A 22560-nucleotide genomic window follows, 5' to 3' on the forward strand; every position below is an offset into this window, starting at 1 on the left:
CATTTGAGGACTTCAGTAACTCAGACATAGGTTAGGGGTTTGTTACAGAAGGAGGTGAGTGAGATTCTGTGGCCTGCATTGTGCAGGAGGTCAGACTAGATGATCATAATGGTCCCTTCTGACCTTAAAGTCTATGAGCTGCAGCCCCTGCCTTTTCTGCAGCCCCTAATTCCTTCCCCCTCAGGAGAAGATGAGGAGGAAATTCCATGCATTCAGCCTCTTGGACCTGTCTGGCCCCCTCCTACAGTTGTTCCCCTATGAGAGTAGTCTATGATGCTGTGTCATCTAATACAAACAGGCTCTTTAAGCCATTGCTTCATCAAATAGGCAGGCAAAGCCATTTTTTAAAAACTCTTTAAGTGCCAAAGTAATTGGCTAGATTTTCAGAAGTGTTGGGCAGTAGTAGGTCTCTGGGTACTTATGAAAATCAGGCCATTTATTTAGCTGGTATAGGCACCCACTTTTGAAAATCTTGGTCATGAACTTTGGTGCCTGGTTAAATCCAGGTTCAAGCTGAAGGATGCAGCTCTGACCCTGCTTGGGAAGAGTGAGGAACCCGTTCCTCCCCTCCCGATTTCAGGCCAGGTGGCAGCTGTTGGTTAAGGAGAAAACCGATGTGCTTAATATTTATGTTATTACTTCAACATCGCAATATTCAGCGCCTGATGTTCTCCTGCCACACGGTGGTGCTTGCTAGTTTCAGACACCCCTTCTCTCCCCCCACCCACTTTTGGTGGTATTGCTGCAGCCCGTCAGTGTTTAAACGAGGCAGGGCCGTCCTTAGGATTTATGGGGCCCTAGGCAGTATTATTAAACTGGTGCCCCTATGCCAGATGGCAGCCCAAGCTCACAGCTGGTGGGGGAGGGGGAGGAGGGACTTGATAGCAAAGGATAATGAGATGCCCAGCCTGCCTCATGGTGGCGGAGAGTCACAGTTCCCCGCAGAGACTTCCATGCAATCTCCCTCATGCAGAATGGACATGAAGAAAGTACCTAATTAAAAGCACTAAAATTTGGGAATAAAAAAGTCAGTCACAGGTTTTTTGATATGCCCTGAAGTTTGTCAGAGATTTATTTGCAAAAACTTCATAGTAAGGATGAGTCAGCTGTCCTGCTGAATACAACATTACATATAATGGAATACATGATGCAGCTCTTCTCTGTTTTACATTTTCTTCATCAGTATTTCTAAGTTGAATTTATATTTTAAATGTACTCAAATCTTAAGCCAGCATTCCAAATTGTTACATATTTAACTCACTGAAACAAAGACATTCTTTTAAATTAATGAGAGATTTAGTGTGTTCATAACAATGTTCATTGCTTTTAGAAAAAGGGAACAGTAATTTACTTTGTGTGATCTCCATAACAAGAGACATGGTTATGAAATTTCACCAACTTTAAAAAAATGTTTCCAAAGATTTTAGGTATAACAAGGATTTTGTCTTACTAAAGTACTGATTTTGCTGGAGGATTCTTTTAAAACTAGTTTGTCGGATAGTCAGAAGTAAAGAAAGGGAACTCTTTGTCCAGCTATCTGGAAGGGAAGGACTGTTGTCCCTTTAAGGGCTCTCTTCAGTGGGGAGTGGGGAAGGGGGGGGGAGGTGGGGAAGGGATGGACAGAAAGGACAGGAAGACTTGGAAGCACTTTTTTTTTAACTATAGTAATTAAAATGTGTATTTTAGATAAAGGAGGTCTTTTGAAGGATTTATTTAAAAAACTATGTGTGAAGATCCACACATTTAAGGCTAAAGATGATTGTGCATCTAAAACTCTATGCAAGCATTTTTTAGAAATGTGATTTTATAATCTTCACTAGCTCACTAATGAAATATTTTTAAAGCAAATTTTAAACTAAGGTCCTGTAGACTGACATGTTCTGTGTAAATATTACATTAATGCACAACTGTTTTTGTCAGTAAAGTCAGAAACTGACAGTATAAAAATTTATTTGGGCATAAGCTTTCGTGGACATCTGATGAAATGGGTTCTAGTCCACAAAAGCTTATGCCCAAATAATTTGTTAGTCTTTGAGGTGACACAAGGACTCGTCCTTGTTTTTGCTGATACAGACTAACAGGACTACCACTCTGAAACCTGTCAGTATATACCTTGGAGTTGGCAAATGCCTGTTAAATGGCTTTCTTACCCCTTGAATGTCTCTTTAACAGTTTCAGTGTTGTGCTAATAGGTCTGGCAGGCTGGAGGTTCCCAAGGAAGACTCACCAGGCTAGAGCAGCCATCTGTGGGAGCCTGCAGGAAGGGTCAAAACAGGGATAGGAAAACAAGCGGTGGACACTAAGACCCAGTGGTGCCCCAAATTTTCAGCCCTGCAGCTGCCTATGTTGCCTATGCCTAAGGGCGGCCCTGAAACGAGGCAATATAAAATCCCCAGCATTTGTACCTAAGGTGACATTTCTTGCAGTGCTTAATAATTTAGGAATGTGGGAACAGGAGGGGGGGATGATGGATGCAATTGTAGTTGCTGACTCTTTAAGACCATTAACTCCGCTGGAGTTTCACTGTACGGCAAGGGGACTCGAAAGAATGAATTTATAATTAGTGAGCATTTACTAAGTCTTCGACTACATTTTAAATCGTTAAAAGGTTGCAGGCGTCAGTGGTGATCTTTTATTTTGTGAGCCGGGCGCTGACGTGCAGCGAGGTCCTGTTTCCTCGTGGTAATTGTTGCATAAACACTTTGTAAGGGCTTTCCTTGTATTTAGCGCAATGCGTGGTTTATTTTCAAAAGCCTGATTAAGTCGCCCGAGCGGCTCTTCTGCAGACAGAAAACGTGCTTGTCTGCAGTCCGGTTTCTAAATCTTACTCCACGTTCACAACATACTGATGTGCTTTTACTTGTGTGTAAAGGGCTGCCGCAGAAAGCGCGTGCAGCCGTTTGATTTCTGGTCCTCTGCGTTACCGGATGACCGTTCTAGGTAATGGCTCTGCCTTTTCCTTGACTGATTCAGCTGCTGCGTCTAGGAAAAAAAATAAACGAGTCTTTGATGCCGTCTGGGTAAATTGATCCGCGTTTTTATGGAGCCTCCCTGAACAAGGAGCGAGAAGCCGCAGCCCAGCCTGTGAACAGCGGCACTTTAACTGTTGGGGGCGCGGGTGGCTGTGAGCCTGGGCTCTTTATCTGGGAGGTTGAGGGGAAGATGGGTCTCGTCCCCATCACGTCTATCCACCAGATCCCGACTGCTCTAAGTTGGAGGGACCTTGCTGCTGTGCGCTCACAGCTGGAAGCAGGCGGGCCAGAGGAGGGCTGGGAGGGGTGGGGAGGTTGCATTTGAAAGCCTCCTGTTGCTATCTGCCACGCTCAGCCAGCGCTCGGGTGCAAGGCAAAGGACCATGACGTCCCCTTTGCGGGGCGAGGAGTGAGCGTCGTGCTCCCCAAACTGTTCTACGTGCACCTCTTAGCAGACAAACACTGGGTGCTGCGCGGACCCCGGCCGCGCGCCAGGGGGTTCGGTAACTCCCTTGCGGGATGCGAGCGACGTGGGAGGAGAGAGGCAGGAGGGTCCCCCCAGGGCCCCTCTCTGGCGATCAGTGATGGCCCCATTAGCAGCGCGAAGAGGGGTGGGTGTCTGGCTGCGAAGTGTGCAGCGGGCGCAAGGCGGATCCTGCCAGCCTCGCTGGACAGACAGAAGCTCCCGCGCAGTGTCACAGTTTCCCAGAGCTCTGCATACCACCGTGATCGTGCGTTTTCCTTCAGCTGCTCTGCCGGGATGCTGCTGTCGCTGCACGCGCCGAGATCTGGTGCGCGCTGCTGCCTTCTGGGCAGGGCCGGGGATGTCTCCTTTTCCTCGGGTCGTCTCCTCTCCACCCTTTTAACCGCCGGGGCTGTTTGTCCGCTTTAAAGCCGACCTGCCATTCCCCATCCCCACTCCAACCCATCCACAGGCGAACAGCTCAGGGGCTGTGGGGGAGTTGCTACGAACTTCACCAGAGCCCGGGCTGATCGTATGTGCGCAGCTGCTGCGGGTCACGCGTGTACCTGTGCGCGTGCAATGCGCACAAGCGACTCAGCCCGCATGCATGTGGGACTGCAGCCGTGTGCACGCGTGTGTGTGACTGTGCGTGGAGGGCAGGGACGTGGGGAGGAGAGCGTGCCGCGCACGTGCCAGCTCTATGGGGGTTGCCCTGTCTGGAGCCCCCCAGCTCTCTCAGCGGCTGCGGGTCCCGCCGGAGGCGCTCCGGAAAGCGTGCACTGCGCGCCCGGTGCGGCGGGGAGTCCGGAGCTGCTGCTCCAGCACACCCCGGCTCAGCTCCCCCGATCCATAGCGGCGGCCGGGGCTGAGAGCAGAGCCCGGTCCTGCGCAGCGCGGAGCCTCCGGTGCCGGACAGCCGCTGCTGCTGCAGCAGCAGCATCTCTCCCCCCGCCGCCGCCGCCGCCGGCCCCGCCCTGCCGGGGGACCTGCATCCCGCTCCTCCAATCAGGGGCCGGGCTGCCTCGGCCACGTGACCCCGGCAGGCTGAGGGACCTGCTGCTTCCCCCGCGCCAGAGGGATGCGGGCGGCAGAGCGCGAGAGCAGGCGGCGGCCGCTGGGCTGCGGAGCGCCGTGACTCCCTCCCCGCCCGGAGCCCTATGGCAGCTGCCGCCGCCGCCTCTTCCCTCCTGCCCGGCCGCCGCCGCCGCCGCGCCTCGGGCTGAGCCCGGCCGCCGGAGCTCGCCGCCGCTGTGAAACTCTCAGGCTCGTCATGCCGGGACTTGGCTGCCTCTTCCTGACCTGCTGCTGGCCGGGGCCCCCGGGATGCTAGGCAGCCCCCCGGAGCCCGCCTGCCCCCCGTCGCCCCGAGACCGTGCCGCTTCGGGGAGCCCCCGGCTGCTGCTGCTGCCGCCGCCGAGTTGAGTTAAGAAGTCATGGTGCTTGGGGAAGCCTCCCCCCCTCGGCAGTGCAGCGGCGGCGGCGGCTGGACACTTGGCGATTGCTGTTGCTGGCTGCTGCTGCCGGTGGTGTTACTCATCATTGCCCGACCAGTAAAACTTGCCGCTTTCCCTACCTCCTTAAGTGACTGCCAAACGCCTACCGGCTGGAATTGCTCCGGTAAGCTGCAAGCCAGATCCCCCGCCACCGTCCTCTCTGTATCTTTTTCCAAAGGCGGGCTCGTCCCCAGACCTGCAGATCGCGGCGCTGACTGCAAATTACAGAGCACTTCGCGAGCCCTCCCTGTCCAGTGTGCATTTACAAAGGAGTGACTGGGCAGCAGGGCAGAAAGTGCAGGCATGTTTCAGTACCTCCCCACCCTGCACTTTAATGGCATCTGCCTTTCAGCGGTGTAGTGCTCAGAGTTTGTTGCAGGCTCGACACGCACTATCATTTTGTGATCCCGCAAAACTGATCAATGCCACGGGGTGGTTTTTTTTAGCGTATTAGAAGTGAGAACAGTGTGTGTGTGTGTGTGTGTGTGTGTGTGTGTGAGAGAGAGAGAGAGAGAGAGAGAGAGAGAAACAGTTTTAGGAGTGAGAATGCAATAAATCGAGTTGTGGCTGTCTGAGAAATGCTAATTTCTTGCAGAAAGTGCAAGAGTCTGTGCTAGGTCGCCTTTCCAAGAAAAAGCAACTCCTGATAATATGGAAGGTTAATCCTGTTGGGCGAAGACCCCTTTTTTGTCGCCGCTTCCAGGCATTTCGATTTTGTTGTAGGCATGGGATTTTGTTTGCGTTTCTTTCTTTATATTGTATTCACTTTGTAAACCCTATAGTTTCTGGAGATAAGTTAGCGGAGGAACCGTTTACAGCTGTCACACTAGGTACTCACAGGACCAAAGGGCAGCGTAGCTAGCCGCGAGTGATCGAGAAGTAACGCCTCTTTCCTCGAGTTCTCCTGCGGACTGCTATTAAACAGGCTTTTCCTCCTTATCTGGTCAATTTCAGCCCTGCTGCAAGGTGCCTGCCAGGCACAGTGCGGTGAAATGTACTAATTGAATAAGGAAGAGGCTGGGGACCGGAGTTCTTGCCCTTTTAGATCAGCTGCGAGCTAGCTTTGTGTCTGATCAGCATAGCCCTTAATACAATAATAACAGTGCATTGCGTGGAGCGTGTTTACCATTTGTGCAGTATTTTCAATACAACCACTATTTGTCGATGTCTGTGGGTGTCTTTCAGTGACAAAGTGATGCATGTTTAAATATGTCAGCGTTGTGTGTGTATGTGTTGGAGATTGGGAGACAAGTGGTGTGTATAGGTTAAAGTCAAATGCTTATCTATCAACTGATTTTTAAAAAAAACCCACTCAAATTAGGGTGATCCCAAGTATTTATCATCCTTAAAGTCACTGACTTTACAGTGGGTATAATATTTGGGTCTGCAGGCTATGTCTCCGATATTTGAGGTGTTTCTGCAATTAGACCTTATAATAGGATTCTGAGAAAATAGCAACCTTCAAGGTAATATATGTATCCTATATCATAGGTTGGCAAGAAGCAATTTTCACTGTTTTCATTTTTAATATTCAGTGATATGGTTAGAAGAACATTTAAAAAAATCAGTGGGATTAAATCTTAATGGATTTGGAATGTAATATAGCTGTTTTGTTTAATGCCTCACTACACACTGTCGGAGTGGGATGGCAACTAGTGAAATCTGAAATTCACACTGGCATTCATGAGCTAAATCTTCAGCCAGATCTGTTTGTCTGCAGAACTAAAGGGAAAGAACTAGGTTCACTGAGCAGCTTCTGAAGAACCTGGCACTCCTCCTGTTAACTTAGAGGTGATCAGTCTTCATTGGAATCAGACAGACCATCACAGAAAACACACAGCCTGTTTATCTTTAGTATTGGGGCTTTGTTATGGCATTGTCTGGAGAAATTCCAGTTTGGACTTTAGACCCAAAGATCTGCTATTGCATGGGAAAACATTGAACCAACCAAAGAAAATATAATGTACCAGTTACTGGATCATTTTTGAGGAGCTGGAGTCTAATACTGTAGAATAAAGAGGGTGGAGGTGTGGGAAATAAGGACTTGAAGTGTGGATAACTGAAAACAAGGAAAGACAGAACATCCAGACTGTATTATTTCATCAACAAGATTATGGTGCTGTGTAAATTAGAAAAGCAATCACCCTGTATTGTATATCCTGCCAGACTGAAGCTGACAGTATTTTTCTGTTTACATTTGAGGTTATGATGACAGAGAAAATGATCTCTTTCTTTGCGATACCAATACCTGTAAATTTGATGGGGAGTGTTTAAGAATTGGAGACAGTGTGACTTGCGTCTGTCAGTTCAAGGTAAGAAGATTGCTGTTTCATTCTTTAATTCACTAATGAGAATACAAATCCGGGATCTCCCTTTACAGCCTATCACTTGGCAATTTATTTCTCTATATGCAGTGAAGTTAGAGGGAAAACCTGGCAGCAAGTATAAAGAACTGGCAGGAGAGCCAACTGATGTCAAAAAGACATAAGTTTATCTGGGAGAATACAGATGCTGCAGTTATAAATGTCCCTTTGGGGTCTGCAGCTTCAGGTTGTGCATGTGTGATTTTGTTGCTGTGCCTTTTTAACAAGGATTTTAAATCCTTTCCAAATTTACTAATGCTGCTGATCATGCTTTATACACTCAATGTTCTGTTCTAGTTAGAGAAATGGATCTGTAATGTGCTTATATGGTATTTTCAGTAAGGCTGCATAATGGCAATGCTTCTGGTTGCTTATCAGAATTAATGCCCCCGCCCTTTCGAAAATCACAAACTTCCTTTAGGTGTTAGATAGTTTTAGTGGGGCTATTGTTGATTTTCTCCCCGCCTCCTTTCTCTTTCCCTCTCCATTCAGCTAAATCTAAACCTCAGGCATCCTTAAAGTCACACAGTTTAATCATAAAATATTCCTTCTAGTAGGTTTTGCGTAACACACAAAACAGTTGTGCTTTGTGTAATTATCCAGATAAAATTTTTGCAAGTTATTGAGTTTTGAGACTGTACCAGCATATGCTGTATATACACCTATGCCCCAGTGGCTTTTTGTATTTTAATAGATCTTTATTCAATTGTAAAACTTTTAATAACTATTTAAATTGTTACAGTAGAATGTATTGAATGGTGCAGAGTTCAGTATTGTGCTAATCTGTAATGACTGATTTAATTTATTATTGAGCATTGATAGACTATTTACTCTAAAGATTGAAATATATCATATCTGAGGAGGAAAGAGACAAAATTAGTAATGCCTTAATTTAAAAAATGAAAGAATATCTCACCAAATGTAAAAACAATTATTTTACTAAAATTATTGTGTTTAAATGATTGTATTTTTCCATTGACAGAGATTATATATATATATATAGCCCCTAACCAATTCATTACATTTCCAGTTTACATATGGTCAGACATTTCATATTTAAAAATAAATGTTAATATAGAGAGTTGAGTGGTGCAAAATGCAATCAGCATTTGTGACTTGCACTGTTGTCTGGGGCTGATACCTGTGCTGTGCCACTGACATTTCGATCGTACATGTCCATGGAGAACTCTATGTTCTTGTGTTTGGTCACAGCCTGGCACAGGCAGTTGGTTTAAAGCAATGGACCAATTGCCCGGGAAGAGCAAACCAAGACTTTGCTAAGGACAGGGGACATAATGGAGGCTATGTTTTCCCAAGGAAGCATGCCAGGCTTTCGTGACTTAGAATAAAGAAGCCATAGTAAACCTCAGTAGAATGCAGGAGATCAGTGATATCTATGTTGATGTTGGAAAAACATATGAAAGGGGACAGTTGAAATATACCTGAGAAATAAGATACGGTCTTGCCAGGTTTCATCATCTTGGTAATGTTTATAATCTTAAATTAGATGAAAGTAAAGTGACCAGGTAATCGTGGGCCTCATTGAAAGTCCTCTGAAGTCAATGGGAACCTATCCATTGGCGTCAATGGGCTTTGGGTCAGGCTCCATATGAAATCAGAGCTCTTTCTTTTGGCTTTGGCCACATCTTTGAACATGAGTTCATCATGCAAGCTACCTATGGCTGATGCTATACACACAATGCAAATACTTGTGTGGCTGATGCTGTCGGTTTGCTAGAGTCAAAGTAATCCTTGTACTTCTGAAAATCCCTTACTTTAATAGAGTTAAAGCAGGGAGGAACTTGGCTCATCATGTAGCATCAGTGGGCAGTTTGGGACAAAGGAAAGGTACACCATGGTAGCAGAAAATGAATTCTAATACAGTATGGGTTGACTGAGTAACACACAAAGTAACACCTGGGGTATATGAGCAAATCAACAGAGGAATGCAAAGCAGTTTAATTATTTTTCATGTTTTCTCTGGTACTTGCTGGGAGCTTTAACTGCAGTTGGAAAGCAAAGATGAGGGTTGCCTTTAGGCTATTTAAGACTTCTGTCTGGCCACCCTTTTATCTGTTTTTTATAACACTGATTCAGATAGTATCCAGTGAAACTCATTTAACAAAATAAACATTTGTTGCTTGAAAAGCAAATTAAAACCAGACTGCTTTGGGTCATTTGAATGGGATACTGCTCCCAGGCAGAAGATAAATGACTGGGGGTTTTCCCCCCCAGTTGACTCATTTTTTGCTTTTTTAACACTGCAAAAATATAGACCATCCATTGATTTCACCTGGTGCAGGACTTGTATTTCACCAGAGAGTATCCTCTCCACATCTGTTTTAATAAGAACAGAAGTTCACTTCTTCTTGTATTAGAGCACAACCCTATGTGTTCATTGAGTATTAATGTATCAGGCCATTAATCATTCCTTCTCATTGGAGCTCATTATTAGCTATAGGTAATAACCTCAAGGATTTAGAATTAACCAGCATTTCTTTTTATGACCTCATAATCTCTGCATATTAGAAGGACCTTTATCTGACTGCCCCTGAATGCGCTAATCTGCCCTAGCCCCTATTCTTTTTCCTCTGTGACAACATGAAAATGTCTGAATAGGTACTTAGGTATTTCAGTTGATGCTGAGTTTGCTTCTCTACATTTAGAACCTGATCTTGAAAACATTTACGCACACATGTAGCTTTTCTTATGTGAGTAGTCTCATTTGCTTCAATGGGGCTCCTCATGTGAGTTAGTTACTCATGAGCTTAAGTATTTTCAGGATCAGGGCCTTAGTTACAGAGTTGCGAGTTGTATTATTGCAATGCATTTTCATATTACTTTGCATGCTCAAAATATATGAAGTGTGGTGACAGTATTTATCATATCATGCTTATGAGAGTAGGAATGTATATATTTGATCATAAGCTGGTTCATTTATAAGCCGACCCCCCCCCAGATGGATAAGTAAAATTGGAAATTTTTTATGACCTGTTCATAAGCTGACCCTATAATTCAAGGGTCAGCAAACTTTGGCTCCTAGGCCATCAGAATAAGGCGCTGGCGGGCCTAGATGGTTTGTTTACCTCGAGCGTCCATAGGCATGGCGGTAAAGCTAAGTAAACAAAGTGTCCCGGTGCACCAGCTGCTTACCCTGACGGGCTGGGACAGCAACTGGTGGGGAAATTTTTTTTTTTGGGGGGGGGAAGCCGGGGGTCAGAGGAGTAACCCCTGTGACCACCCCCCGCATGACCCCATCCCTAGCCCACGATCCATACACTCTCCCCATCCCATCCCTTCCCACCTAATCTGGGGAGGGCCAGGAGAGGATGTCTCTGGCCTGGCTAGAACTGCTCTGGCAGGCTGGGCAGTGTGGCCACAGACCGGGCGAGCCAGACCGGGCGTAGCGGCTGCAGCATGTTCCAGTGGGCTGGGCTAAGCGGCATGACCGCAGCATGTTCTGACAGGCCGAGAGGCTTGGGGGAGCTGCAGCTGCTTTGGACACTGGGGGAAGAGCAGCATGGCCAGAAGCGGAGAGACTCTGCCCCTGCCTCTTCCCTCTGGCTCTGCTGGCTGTGCTGCCCCTCCACCCTCCCTCTGTTGGGGGGAGGAGCTGTGTCCCACCTCTCCCTCTTTATACCCTTTCATAAGCCGACCCCCTTCTCTGGTGCTTCCCTTTTTTACTAAGAAAATTCGTCTTATGAATGAGTATATACGGTAATCAGTTTTGTAGTGCTAACATGAGCGGGAGTTGCACAAGTATGTCAGCTTCTATGCTAAATAAATTTTATAAACTCTGCTAAGCCGATATATTCCTATGCCTATGATGATAGGCATACAAGGTTCCAAATGCTATGAAAAGTAGTCAAGGGCCTGTGCATGGCTAAATTAGGACATACTTATTGTTCTTCCTTGTTTCGGTTAAGCAAATATATGTTAAAAATACACATGGGAGAGGGAGAATTCTACGTAATAAGAACTTTACTGTTGCAGCGAATGGGAGTTTTGACATGATCTGGCCCTCACTGAAACTCATCCTGAGGCCTAAGACTTGGTGTACTGAGTCCTGAGCCAATGCCCAGAATGTACTGCTGGACTGAGGAAATCGTGACAATCAAAATGCCACTAACCTCTTCTAGGACCTGAAAGAAATACTTTTTATAGCACTGGAAAGCTGTGAATGCCAGTTTTCCATTGTTATAATGTAGCAGAATCCAGCTGTGACAGATCATGAGATATCAGATTAAAATCACAATATTCTAATAACCATTTTGATTTTTCTTCCTCACTTTAGTTCTGATATGATTTTTTTTTTCAGTCTTCAGTGTCACTGGAACTCAGAACTATAGTTAGTACCTTCTGAAAGCTTCACATACCCACGTTCACTGTTGCTGAGCAGCAGCTTTAATTTTTTTTCTTTTTGTCAGTGTAACAATTTTGTATAGGTGATGGCATTAAGAATGGATAATAGATGCATAAATGCATCCTGCAGGGAACACATTTTGAAAAGGAAAGGATGTGTCACCTATATATATGCAGTGACATATGGCTTGCTGTGTGTTACACACAGGGCCGGCTCCAGGCCCCAGCGCGCCAAGTGCGTGCTTGGGGCGGCATGCCGTGGGGGGCGCTCTGCCGGGAGGGTGGCAGGCGGCTCCGGTGGACCTCCCGCAGGCATGCCAGCGGGAGGTCCACCGGAGCCGCGGGACCAGCTGACTGTCCGCAGAAACGCCTGCGGCAGGTCCAACGGAGCCACGGGACCGGCTGACTGTCCGCAGAAACGCCTGTGGCAGGTCCAATGGAGCCGCGGGACCGGCAAGTGGCAGAGCGCTCCCTGCGGCATGCCGCCATGTTGGGGCGGCGAAATGGCTAGAGCCGGCCCTGGTTACACAAAGCACAGTTCCAACAGTGAGCCTGATTCTCAGTTTGAAAATGTCAAGAGTCCTGAAAATGCCAAGATGGAAGAGAAAGAAAGATTGTAAAAGCAGAACACAGTAACATCCTCCACAGAATGCAGTAGTCTCTCAAATACCTTTTGTACTTCTAAATGTACGGAATTTTGGGTGAAATCCTGTCCCCATTGTAGTCAATGGCAATGTTGCCGTTGACTTCAGTGGTCCAGGATTTCACCCTTGACCTTTTCATTTGTTACACCAAACCCTGCTCACTTTGTGCACATGAATAGCCACAGCTGAGGTAATGGGGTCACCCACATAGGTAAGGAAAGCGGGATGTGGCCCTTATTATTTTGAAGCTAGTTGGCATAACAGTTATGAATCTTATCCTGCTCTCACTGAAACTAATGGAAAATTTGCAACTGTCTTCATAAGAAGCAGGATCAAACTCTGTGTTTCTGCTTGTAATGGTGAATGTTACAATATTCTGGGCCAATTCCTGAATGTCTTGTTCACATAAATAGTCACAATAGTGTCCATGGAACTTTATGTGTAAGGCAACTAAGACTTGGTCCTTCATGCTTTTAAAAAAGAATCCAGTTGTTTGTGTAAGCTATTCCAAACCACTCTTCAGCTCTGTCCAAATCATTGTTTAGCTTCTGGGTGAAATCTAGCACTTCTAGCTTTGACATAGGTCAGATTTAGAATGTATTCCTCAAAATGGCAAATGGGCACATTTTAATGTTTTAAAATCTTAGAACTGATGAGCTGTGGGCTAGGAGAATAAAGCCCTTGCTGGTATGTTTATGAAAAAGAAGGTGGCATAGCAGGCCTGAGAGATTTAAGAAAATATATAATACATAGGGAAAATGTCACTCATCTTGGACCAACCAAAATGTCACTCTGACAAAGTCTGAATAATTTCCTGGCTATATCCCTGTGTGCAGGCCAGCAATTAATTCAGCTCACGCATGTGTTAATCGTTTCTGTAGCCATTCGTATCTGGGCAGATTTCAAATTCATGTTGACATCAGTTTCATACTGGATATCACGTGTATTAGCACAACATAAGACACTCAGCATAAGACAGCTAAATTGATAGTATGACTTTTTAATTTTTATGTGGTTTTTAAACAAAGGTGATCTTTTGTAAATAATAATCTTGATTATTACTTTTGTTATAATTAAACAATGAGGCATATCAGGAGTATAGTAATCATGAGATAATCACATCCCTGGCATAATTATCAGGTACAGGGCACATCCAAGTATCTCTAATACCTCAGAGTGTGATTATCTTATGATAACTACACCCTGTAGGTTGCCTAATTTCCATTATAAAATTGAATTATTTTTATTAAAATGAACAAGCGGGGGAAAAAAACTTGTTCTTTTTGTGATGGAGGAAAATAAAGCTGATAGTTGACAAGACTGAGCAGAAGTTTCAGCTGAGCTGATAGAGTGTATATTATTTAATCTCTCTGTTCTTTACATGCCTTGTAATTCTGGCCCTGATTCCCTCACCATGAAATGGAGAGCTGTGAACTCTAGCAAATACTGGAACAAGAACTTGTTGAAAAATTTCAACATTTTTAATTTAAAAAGGGGACACATCTTTGGTGAAAATTTTCACAAAACAATCCATCCTGTTTTCCAATCAGTTCTAATTAAGAAAGAGAGTGTGCATGCCTATTATCCTCCAATGGGAGTGGGAATGCATGCATTGCAATACCAGATAAGACCAGAAGTACATCTTGTCTAGCATTCTGTCTCTGAATAGCTAGCACCAATTACTTTAAATATATATGAAAGCCCATAATGGACAGTTATGGAATAACTAGCCCATTTTGGAAGTTTCTTACTCACACCTGTCAGTTAGAGGTTGGGTTTTGCCCTGAAGCATGACCGTTTAATATCCCTTCTGTTTTTTTCCTGTAGTCCTACTAATAATGATAGATTTGAAAAGAATGAGCAAGGATCAGGCAGTTTCTAAGCTCCTGTTGTTTTCGTGGTGTTTTATTTTTTGACTGGGGGATGGAGGTATGACTTGGCATGGTACCATTTGATGGTTGTTACTAATTACATTCTTTCTTTTTCTGCATTCATTAGTGTAACAGCGACTATGTACCGGTGTGTGGCTCCAATGGCGATACCTATCAGAATGAATGCTACTTGAGACAGGCTGCCTGCAAGCAGCAGAGTGAAATACTTGTGATGTCGGAAGGATCATGTGCAACTGGTATGTATAATACTCAGTTCGTAGACTATATTGATAACTTGGTTTGAAACCAGATGAAATAGCTTGCATATCATGATAAAGTCTCTTTGGATTCCTGGCGTATTAGCTCCAGATGAATAATTTACCGTATAGACCTTAAGCAGCCACTGTCATCCATTCCTTTTTTAAAAAGATTCTTGACATGATTTTGAGGAGCAGGGCACAGAATACCATTTTTGTTGTAATATTTATCTTGCATTCTGTCATGTGGTGTGCATTGTATACAGATATGTTACATACAGAAAGGTGAATAAGCACAATCTGACATGAAAACTGACTTGCTCTATACTGGAGTTCTTAATGTTTTCCTTTTGTGTTCTGTACTCATTGGAGGTGGGCAATGCAGTTAACTTGAAAAGAAGAGAAGGATCAAGCCTTTGTTCCTTGAGGGAACTCTTTAAACATAAAGCAGAATTTTTCAGGTTAGGCTAGAAGAGTCAATAAAAAGTGTGTAAGAAAAACTTTCTATGCACTGCAGCAATCTGTGTTTCTTGCACCTAAGAGAAAATAAAATTTTTTCCTGTAAACTATGCTTTGTCTGAGATTTTGCTACCTAAGATTTTTCAAGGGGAAAAACACATTCTGTAATGTTCTTTGTCTACAAATTGGTATTATCTGGAGTTCAGGCAGGCAAAGTCTGTTTTGCCAGAAGAGTTTCTTTTAGGACAGATACTGGGCTTTTTTCCTCAAAAAGTTTAATAGAATAATTCCACTTCCTTGCTGCATCATTTCTTAAACTCTCCCATTATTTGTAGTAGACACTTTGCAGACATCCTCTCTGATGCTAGAGGTGCTCAGGGAGGAAAAAAAACCTGGGATTCCTGAAGTCTTGAGCATTTGGTCTCTTTTCCCTCCTCACAAAGACAAGGCTTCTATCAATTATAGACCTAATCTAAAGCCCACTCAAGTCAATGGGAATCTTTCAATTTGCTTTGTGGGGCTTTCAATCAGGCCTTATCTGAGAGTGCTCTTTGCTTTTCTTGGGGCTGCTGGGGAATTACTGGATCTCTCAGTGGATGTAGGTAGAGGGCAGAATGTTAATCACAAGAGTACCCCTATTTCATCATGCTGAGAGGATAGTGCTAAACCAACTGGTTTGGAATCTGCTGGATTCCCCCCCAAAGGGTGGTGTAAGAGGGACCAGCACAATCCCATCCTACAGTGGAGGGAATGTCAAGAAGAACATCTGGTGAGAAAGGGAGGATTGGGAGAAAGAAACCCCTTGAGGATGGCTAGGTGAAGTCTGGCTATGAGTGTGTGGAAGGAGAAAAGAAAAACATGGAGCTTCTTTCCTCCAAACAGCTGGGAAAAGCAGGGAGTACATAAAGGGGAAAAAGGCAAGTGTTCATCTCTTCCCAGCTGTCAGGCAGGGGAGGGAGTGGGGAGCCTGTGCTTTCCAGAAGCCAGTAGTGGTGTGAGATTGAAGAGACCTTCCTCTCACCAAACAGCTGGCCTGGAGAGGGTGTATAGTGGGGAGTAGGATGGAGAATCAGATTAGGAATATGTGTTTGCAAAGGATGCTAGGTAGTAGAGCACCATCATATTTTATTCCCTATTCCAACCACTCATTGCCCCTGATGTTTATGATCATACTATGAAAAAGCCCCCAGTTTCAAAATTTAGCCAGTTAAAAAACCAGCATAATTGAGTAACTTGGCTCATCTCTTTGTTTAGCAAGATGCAAGATTTAATTGGTAACCCACTGCTGTGGCAAAAAAAAAAGTCTTGTTAATCTGAAGATTTTTTTTTTATCTGAATAATGATGGAGTTTACAAACTGACTTAGATTAACAAGATCTGACTGTAAATAAATTGGGATTCAACTCGTGATATACAAACAGAATCACAATCTTGCCTTTGCAATCTCTTGGTTTGCCTTTCTAACTGCCTTTGACACTGAGCAGTGCTTGCGAGTTGAGCTTTCCGGTAAAAAGAAGCTCTTGATAATGTAACTTTCTCTTTTGCTTTCATCAATGCCTTTATTGTATTAAACTGCTGAAAATGGAGACAGAATTCAGATTTTCTTTTAGCCAGACATCTCTCCATTTGTGTGCATTTTTACACATTGATTTGTTAAGAATGTTTTTCAATGAAGTTCTTTGCTTGATAATTTCATGTAGCTGCTCTTCCTAAAGCTGGAAACATAAACAGTCCATCTAAATTTCTTCAGGTTAAGTTGAAGGATTTAAAGACAAAGCACTTGGTTTAATCAGCAAGTAACCATTATGAGAGTCTGTAATTCTGACCTTTCCTTTAAAGGCTTAAACTAATTATTTCAACTGACAATGTTCAATGTTACTCTGAAAATGTGTGTGTGGGAGAGAGGAAGGAAAGATTAGCAATTTTATAAAAAGACTTTGCTTGCTTGCTAGGTATTCATTATAAATATTTCCTTTATTTACTGCATAGGCATTCAGTTTATGGTAAGAATACTGACTCAGTGTTTGTCATTAAACATTTCTGATATTCTTACATCTATAAAGCTCTTTGATTGTTATGACTGTATGTGACATTCATTTTTATATGTTCCAACACTGAATTAAAGTTTTTTCTTTTTTTTTTTTAAATATGGCATGTGTAAGGAGGGAATGAAATTGCACAGTAAAGTAACTTTGCAAAACTGTTAATCACAAAGCTTTTGAAGAAGCTGGTTTGTCAGTCTCAGCAAATGAGACAGACGTAGGAGAACATTACAGCACTCCTGTGCTTGGGCTTTTTCTTTTATGGAGACTTTTAAAACGAAAATTCAGACATCAGAAAGATGGCTTGAGCGAACCATTTAAAGATTAGATCTCTGTAATTTACCCAGGGATGACATTAAACATAAGATACACTCGGATACATTTAACTGGGCAGTGTTGCTTTACAGATTAATAGGTCATATTATCACATCTGAATATAAATTTCATTGTGTTTTCTCTTCAGATGCAGGCTCAGGATCTGGGGATGGAGGTAAGAGGAGTCCTCTTTTAATATTACTCTGCCTATCTAGACACACAAGGTCTTTCCCTTTCTGTAGTGTAAGTGGGTGTGCTTTGCAGTTTTGTTGTAACGCTGTGTATTGTCTTTCATTTAGGTTTTTCTGAAGTGACATTTTGCATTTTAGTCAAGCTGAAACCTCATAAAGACCTGCTGAATTTCCCTAGAAAACGGCAGGTCTTTATGAGGTTTCAGCTTGACTATTACTTCTGAGAGGATTCTGTATTATTTATGAGTTATACTAGGTGCTCTATCTCCATCTGCTGTTTCTAGCACACTCATTTATTTTAAGTTAAAAATAATATTTCTCCTGTTTTTAAAACATGAACGAAACCCCTTGTGTTGTCAGTCTTCTCCCTGGAGGATTCAAACCCAATAATTTGCAGTACTAGAGAGCATTCTTGTAGTAGTTATGAAGCAGAAATGTCATTGCTAGGAAAATGATGATGTGGCTTTAAAAGAAAGCACAACAAACCGCCAGACTCTAACTACTTACAAGGACAGTGTTAAATATTTTAGGCCTTTAGTTTAGATTTTGTTTAAAAAAAATGGTGTGTGGTGATTTGTTAGTTAAACATTTTTGAGTTAGATCATAGATCTTGTACACAGTCCTCCTGAGCAAGAGACAGGGCGTAGCTGCAAAAGAGGCTCTGGGACGCATTGTGCCCAAGGGGATGTCTATGCTACAAACAGAGGTGTGACTGCAACACACATGGATGTACTCAAGCTAGCTTTGATCTGACTAGCTCAAATAACGATAGCAGTGAAGCCAGTGCAACATGCAAACCAGCATGGGCTGTGCAAACCTGCCCAGGACTCTGGATAGATACTTGAGAGACTAGCCCAGGCTGTCATGGCTTCGCTGCTATTATTCTTTGTGCGAGTTAGATCAAAGCTAGTCCAGGTGTTCTGCAGTCCCACCTTGGATTGCAGTGTAAACATCCCTACAGAGAGAAGGACAGTGCCTCCCAAGCACCCTGGCTGTGGTACGGCAGGGTGTAACAATGCTGGTTCTGGCGGGACCCTACTGAGAGTGCCAATTCAGGACAAATTGCTTAAAGCAGGGCAGACATTGCCAAAGGCCAGGGTTTCTGTGCACACCAAGGCAAACCAAACCAGCCAAACAGAGAAGACTGATTTTACCCCATTGGCTAACCACAAGTCACACAAGCAGTTCCCTTAGACGCTCCAGTTTCCCAGTAACACCATCAGTGCCATTCATTATGAGGATGAATGGTTATGAAAACCAGTACCCCAGTAAAAGAAGAAGGTTCTCTCAATCCCAAAGGACCAAGTCCCAGACCCAGATCAATAATATACAAGTCAGATCTTATCCACAAATCATGCTGTTGCCAATCCTTTAGAATCTACAATCTAAAGGTTTATTCATAAAAGGAAAAAGATACAGATGAGAGCTAGAATTGGTTAAATGGAATCAATTACATACAGTAATGGCAAAGTTCTTGGTTCAGGCTTGTAGCAATGATGGAATAAGCTGCAGGTTCAAATTAAGTCTCTGGAGTACATCCACAGCTGGGATGGGTCATCAGTCATTTGTTTAGAGCTTCCGTTTGTAGCAAAGTCCCTCCAGTGGTAAGAAGCAGGATTGAAGACAAGATGGAGGTGAGGCAGCTGCCCTTTTATAGTCTCTTGTCATGGAGGCCCTCTTTCTTTATTCCAAAGACAAGCATTTGGGCACCTGGCAAGAAAAAACCTTAGATTTCTGTCCATAGGCATGGCCCTGCATACCTTGCTGAGTCACAAGGTGTATCTGCCTTCTTTCAATGGGTCAGTTGTATAGCTGATGGTCATTAATGGGCCATCAAGCAGGCTAGGCAAATTGTCTGGGGTGTCACCCAGAAGCATAGCACAAGTTTGAAATACAGACAGTATAGAGCCAATATTCATAACTTTTAACTACAAAAATGATACACATGTAAAGATATCATAATCATAACCAGCAAACCATAACCTTGTCTTACACACCTTATTTGATCCTTTATACAAGATTTGGTGCTGCTACAGGACCTTGGTCGCAACAATAATCTATATGGTTCCAGTTCATGTCAGTAACGTCACATGGGGATTATTACTTGACCAGATTGTGACTAGTCCTAACACAGTCTCGGTGGCTGGTGCATAGGAGAGTGGGGCCATGGCTTTGTCCCTAGGGAAGCATAGGATGCAAAACCCCTTTATTCCCACCCCACTGCCACCCACCTCAGCACACAGAACAAATATTTGGCTAGGCCTAATGTGAGCGTGCAAGGAGAGAAAACGTTGCTCTCCTCTAGTCCCCTGCATAGTCACATCGGGGTTAGTCAGAACCTCTCCCTAAAACAGTCCCCTATGGTGTTGGAAACCTTACAGTATTGTTCTAGTACAGGGACTGTAACAGGATGGCTTGCCCCTTAAGGGCTGGTGGCCTGAGATCAGCCAACCCTGTTTCTGAAGGAGCCACTTGTGTTGAGCCACCTTGATGGGGCCTCATGGAAGAGAGCTGATTCCCCTACAAAGGGCAGCAGGAAGCTGAAGATGCCTAGGAAACTGTGGCAGAGAATGAGGAAGACCCTGGCACCAGGGGTGTAAAGCTGAGCTCCAGCCTGGTAAAGCCCAGGAGTGATGACTGTACTGGCACCCGGTTCCGAGAAGGAGGGCTGGGGACTTCTTATCTTAGAGAAGAGAGAGATTGAATGGGGGGCTGGGGCCTGGAGGGGCCAGACTGTGTCAGGACTAAATCAATTGGACCCCAGGAGGGGATTGTTTTGTACCTTTGGATGGGTGATGTGCAGTTCTTAAGGGGCCCTGAAGAGTGACCTTAAGTCATGAGGGGGTGCTGTGGAGGTAGCTGCTCTGTTACAGGGACCCTCCAAATCTTACATGATGTAGATCACAACTTAATAGTGAGATTGTTTCATGGATCAACCAGGCTGCATTCATGATTGCTGGAATGTTATTTGATGGGATTTAGCTGTTACTTGTGTAATTTATCAGGCAGTTTATGAGGAGGTGAGCTAACATCATAGGACCAGCCAGCTCTCTGTGGCTCACCAGTCTAATTATGTTGTCTGTTCCATGTGAAATACAAAACAAGACAAAGTCACCTAAGACAAAAAGTAAGCGAGAGGTGTCCCCCCGCCATTGATTTCAACAGGGCCAGGGTTTCACCCTAGATAATTTTAATAATAATACTTTGCTCTTACAGGTTTTGATTCTCCTCCCACACCAGTTCTATATTTAGTTCAATGAACTTACACTGATGTAAATCAGGGGAGAGAGAGATGGAATCAGATTCCTACACTTCTTTTCACCCAGAGATGCTTATGTAAAATCCTTTTAAACCCTACACACAGTAGATAAGACTAACCATGCCATTGGCATGTTATTGCCTCATATCGTCTGAAATGTATTGTACAACTGCAGAAAGCCAACTGAGCCATGGACATTAAGTGGTTGGGTTAACTTACTGGGAATTAATTTTTTTTCTCAACCATTGGTTGCCATATTACAAGTAAATTGGCATTTTTTTATTGTTGTCTAAGTTCACTTCTTCTGTTGCCCCAACTTCTGGAAGACAAAAAAAAATCTGAATTTCTCAAGTGTAATTTAATTTCACTTTCAGTCAGCTAAAATTTTATTTAAAAGTATGGGAAAGGAATTATGTTTATCGACTAATTATCATGGTTTTAGAAAGTGACTACTAATTTTTGGGTGCCTCCATTTTTGCATAGCCAGCTTGAGGCACCTTATAAAGTGGCCTGACTTTCAGACAGTAGGTATTTTCTAGAAGTCAGGCCCCTTTTAAGGTGTCTCATGGTGGGCATCCAAAAAAACCTGAAACCTCAAAATCTCTAGTCACTTCTGAAAATTTTGCCTATATATTTCTGTCTTGGCAGAATCTTTTTACAGCTGGCTACAGAATGTGGATGAAGTCTTCAAAAGTACATAGGAAAGAAGGATTTCTGATTCATACTGTATATCAGTACTTACAATTTATATTTAAGTTGGGCTTTTCACACAAATGATCTGTAAGTGATTTTTCAGATGCAGAGTTAAATGAAATTACTGTTATATATATATATATATATATATATGTACACAGCAAAGAAAACAGATATGATTTGAAGATTGTTTATAAAAAATATGGAGGAACAAACTTGGCCATTCTCCTGAGGTGGTGAATTCAGACTCAAAGAGCAGAACAAGCGAAAACAACTTCCAAACAATTTGAGTTTAAAAGCAGATGCTCACAAAAGACAAGTAGAACAGGACCTCAAGGCCTGGCTAGGCAGGTGGTAGAGAAAGAGATCTGTGAAGTAGATGGGATCAAGTTCAAGCATCCATTTAAAGGTCTCTAAAGCCACCTTCTATAATACACGATTTACTAGGCAGCTAATGTGGTTCTCAGAGTACAGAAATATATTAATGTGCTTTGAGAAGCCAAACCTAAGTCAAGTAAACACTCTCACTACATCATACTACTGTCATAAAGGCTACAGCAAATTCTAGATTTCATTAGAGCAGGGCTTGAAAAATCCACTCAACGGTGATAAGTGGGAAGTTTTCCTTGCCAAGTGTGAGAATTTAGTCATCAACTACTGCATAATTTGAGCATTCTTGATTTTACTTCAACTTTTTTTTCCTCTTATGGTTTTGAAAATAACCTTCCAAATGTACTGTCTTCCCAAGTCTGCAGACTGGCAGCGCCAGTGACTCTCAAGCTACTCATAGACTTGCCAATCAGCAGCAGAGTCAATAAACAAAGTTAGTCAGTTTCACTGCTGCTACTCTTAAGGCTCCAAGCATCAGCAAATCTGTCAAAATTTGTTAGTATTGTGCCGCTGCTGCCTGTGACTTTGGGAATTGTATGAGCAGCAAGAATGGCAGGTTCTGAAGATATTTAGGAGGAGGTTGAATTTTTAAAAAGGGGCTGGAAGGTGAGTAGAGTAGTGGAAATCTCTTCCTCAGAGAGTAACCAGGAGGATCTAGAGTGGGCTGAATAGATAAAGTGTCTGCTCCCATCTAGCAAATGGGGGTTGGGGAGCTGCAAACTTATCTGACACCTTCTGTTCAAAGGCTAATACAAAAGATGGAGACACCACGATGGGTCCAGGGAAA

At 43.6% G+C, this 22560-nt stretch overlaps 1 protein-coding gene across 1 annotated transcript in view; it reads left to right on the forward strand.

Annotated features, from left to right (window-relative positions):
* Window positions 1-4654: 4654 nt before the first annotated feature.
* The window catches only part of TMEFF2 (transmembrane protein with EGF like and two follistatin like domains 2), a 181240-nt gene continuing 163334 nt past the window's right edge, over window positions 4655-22560 (forward strand). The window contains exons 1-4 of the mRNA XM_030580806.1: window positions 4655-5052; window positions 7131-7240; window positions 14296-14425; window positions 17389-17415. Coding sequence (XP_030436666.1) covers window positions 4869-5052; window positions 7131-7240; window positions 14296-14425; window positions 17389-17415 — 451 coding nt within the window. The 5' untranslated portion in view covers window positions 4655-4868. The remainder of the gene's footprint in view (window positions 5053-7130; window positions 7241-14295; window positions 14426-17388; window positions 17416-22560) is intronic.

The sequence above is a fragment of the Gopherus evgoodei genome, chromosome 11 (genome assembly GCF_007399415.2).
Source record: "Gopherus evgoodei ecotype Sinaloan lineage chromosome 11, rGopEvg1_v1.p, whole genome shotgun sequence".
Lineage (NCBI taxonomy): Eukaryota > Metazoa > Chordata > Testudines > Testudinidae > Gopherus > Gopherus evgoodei.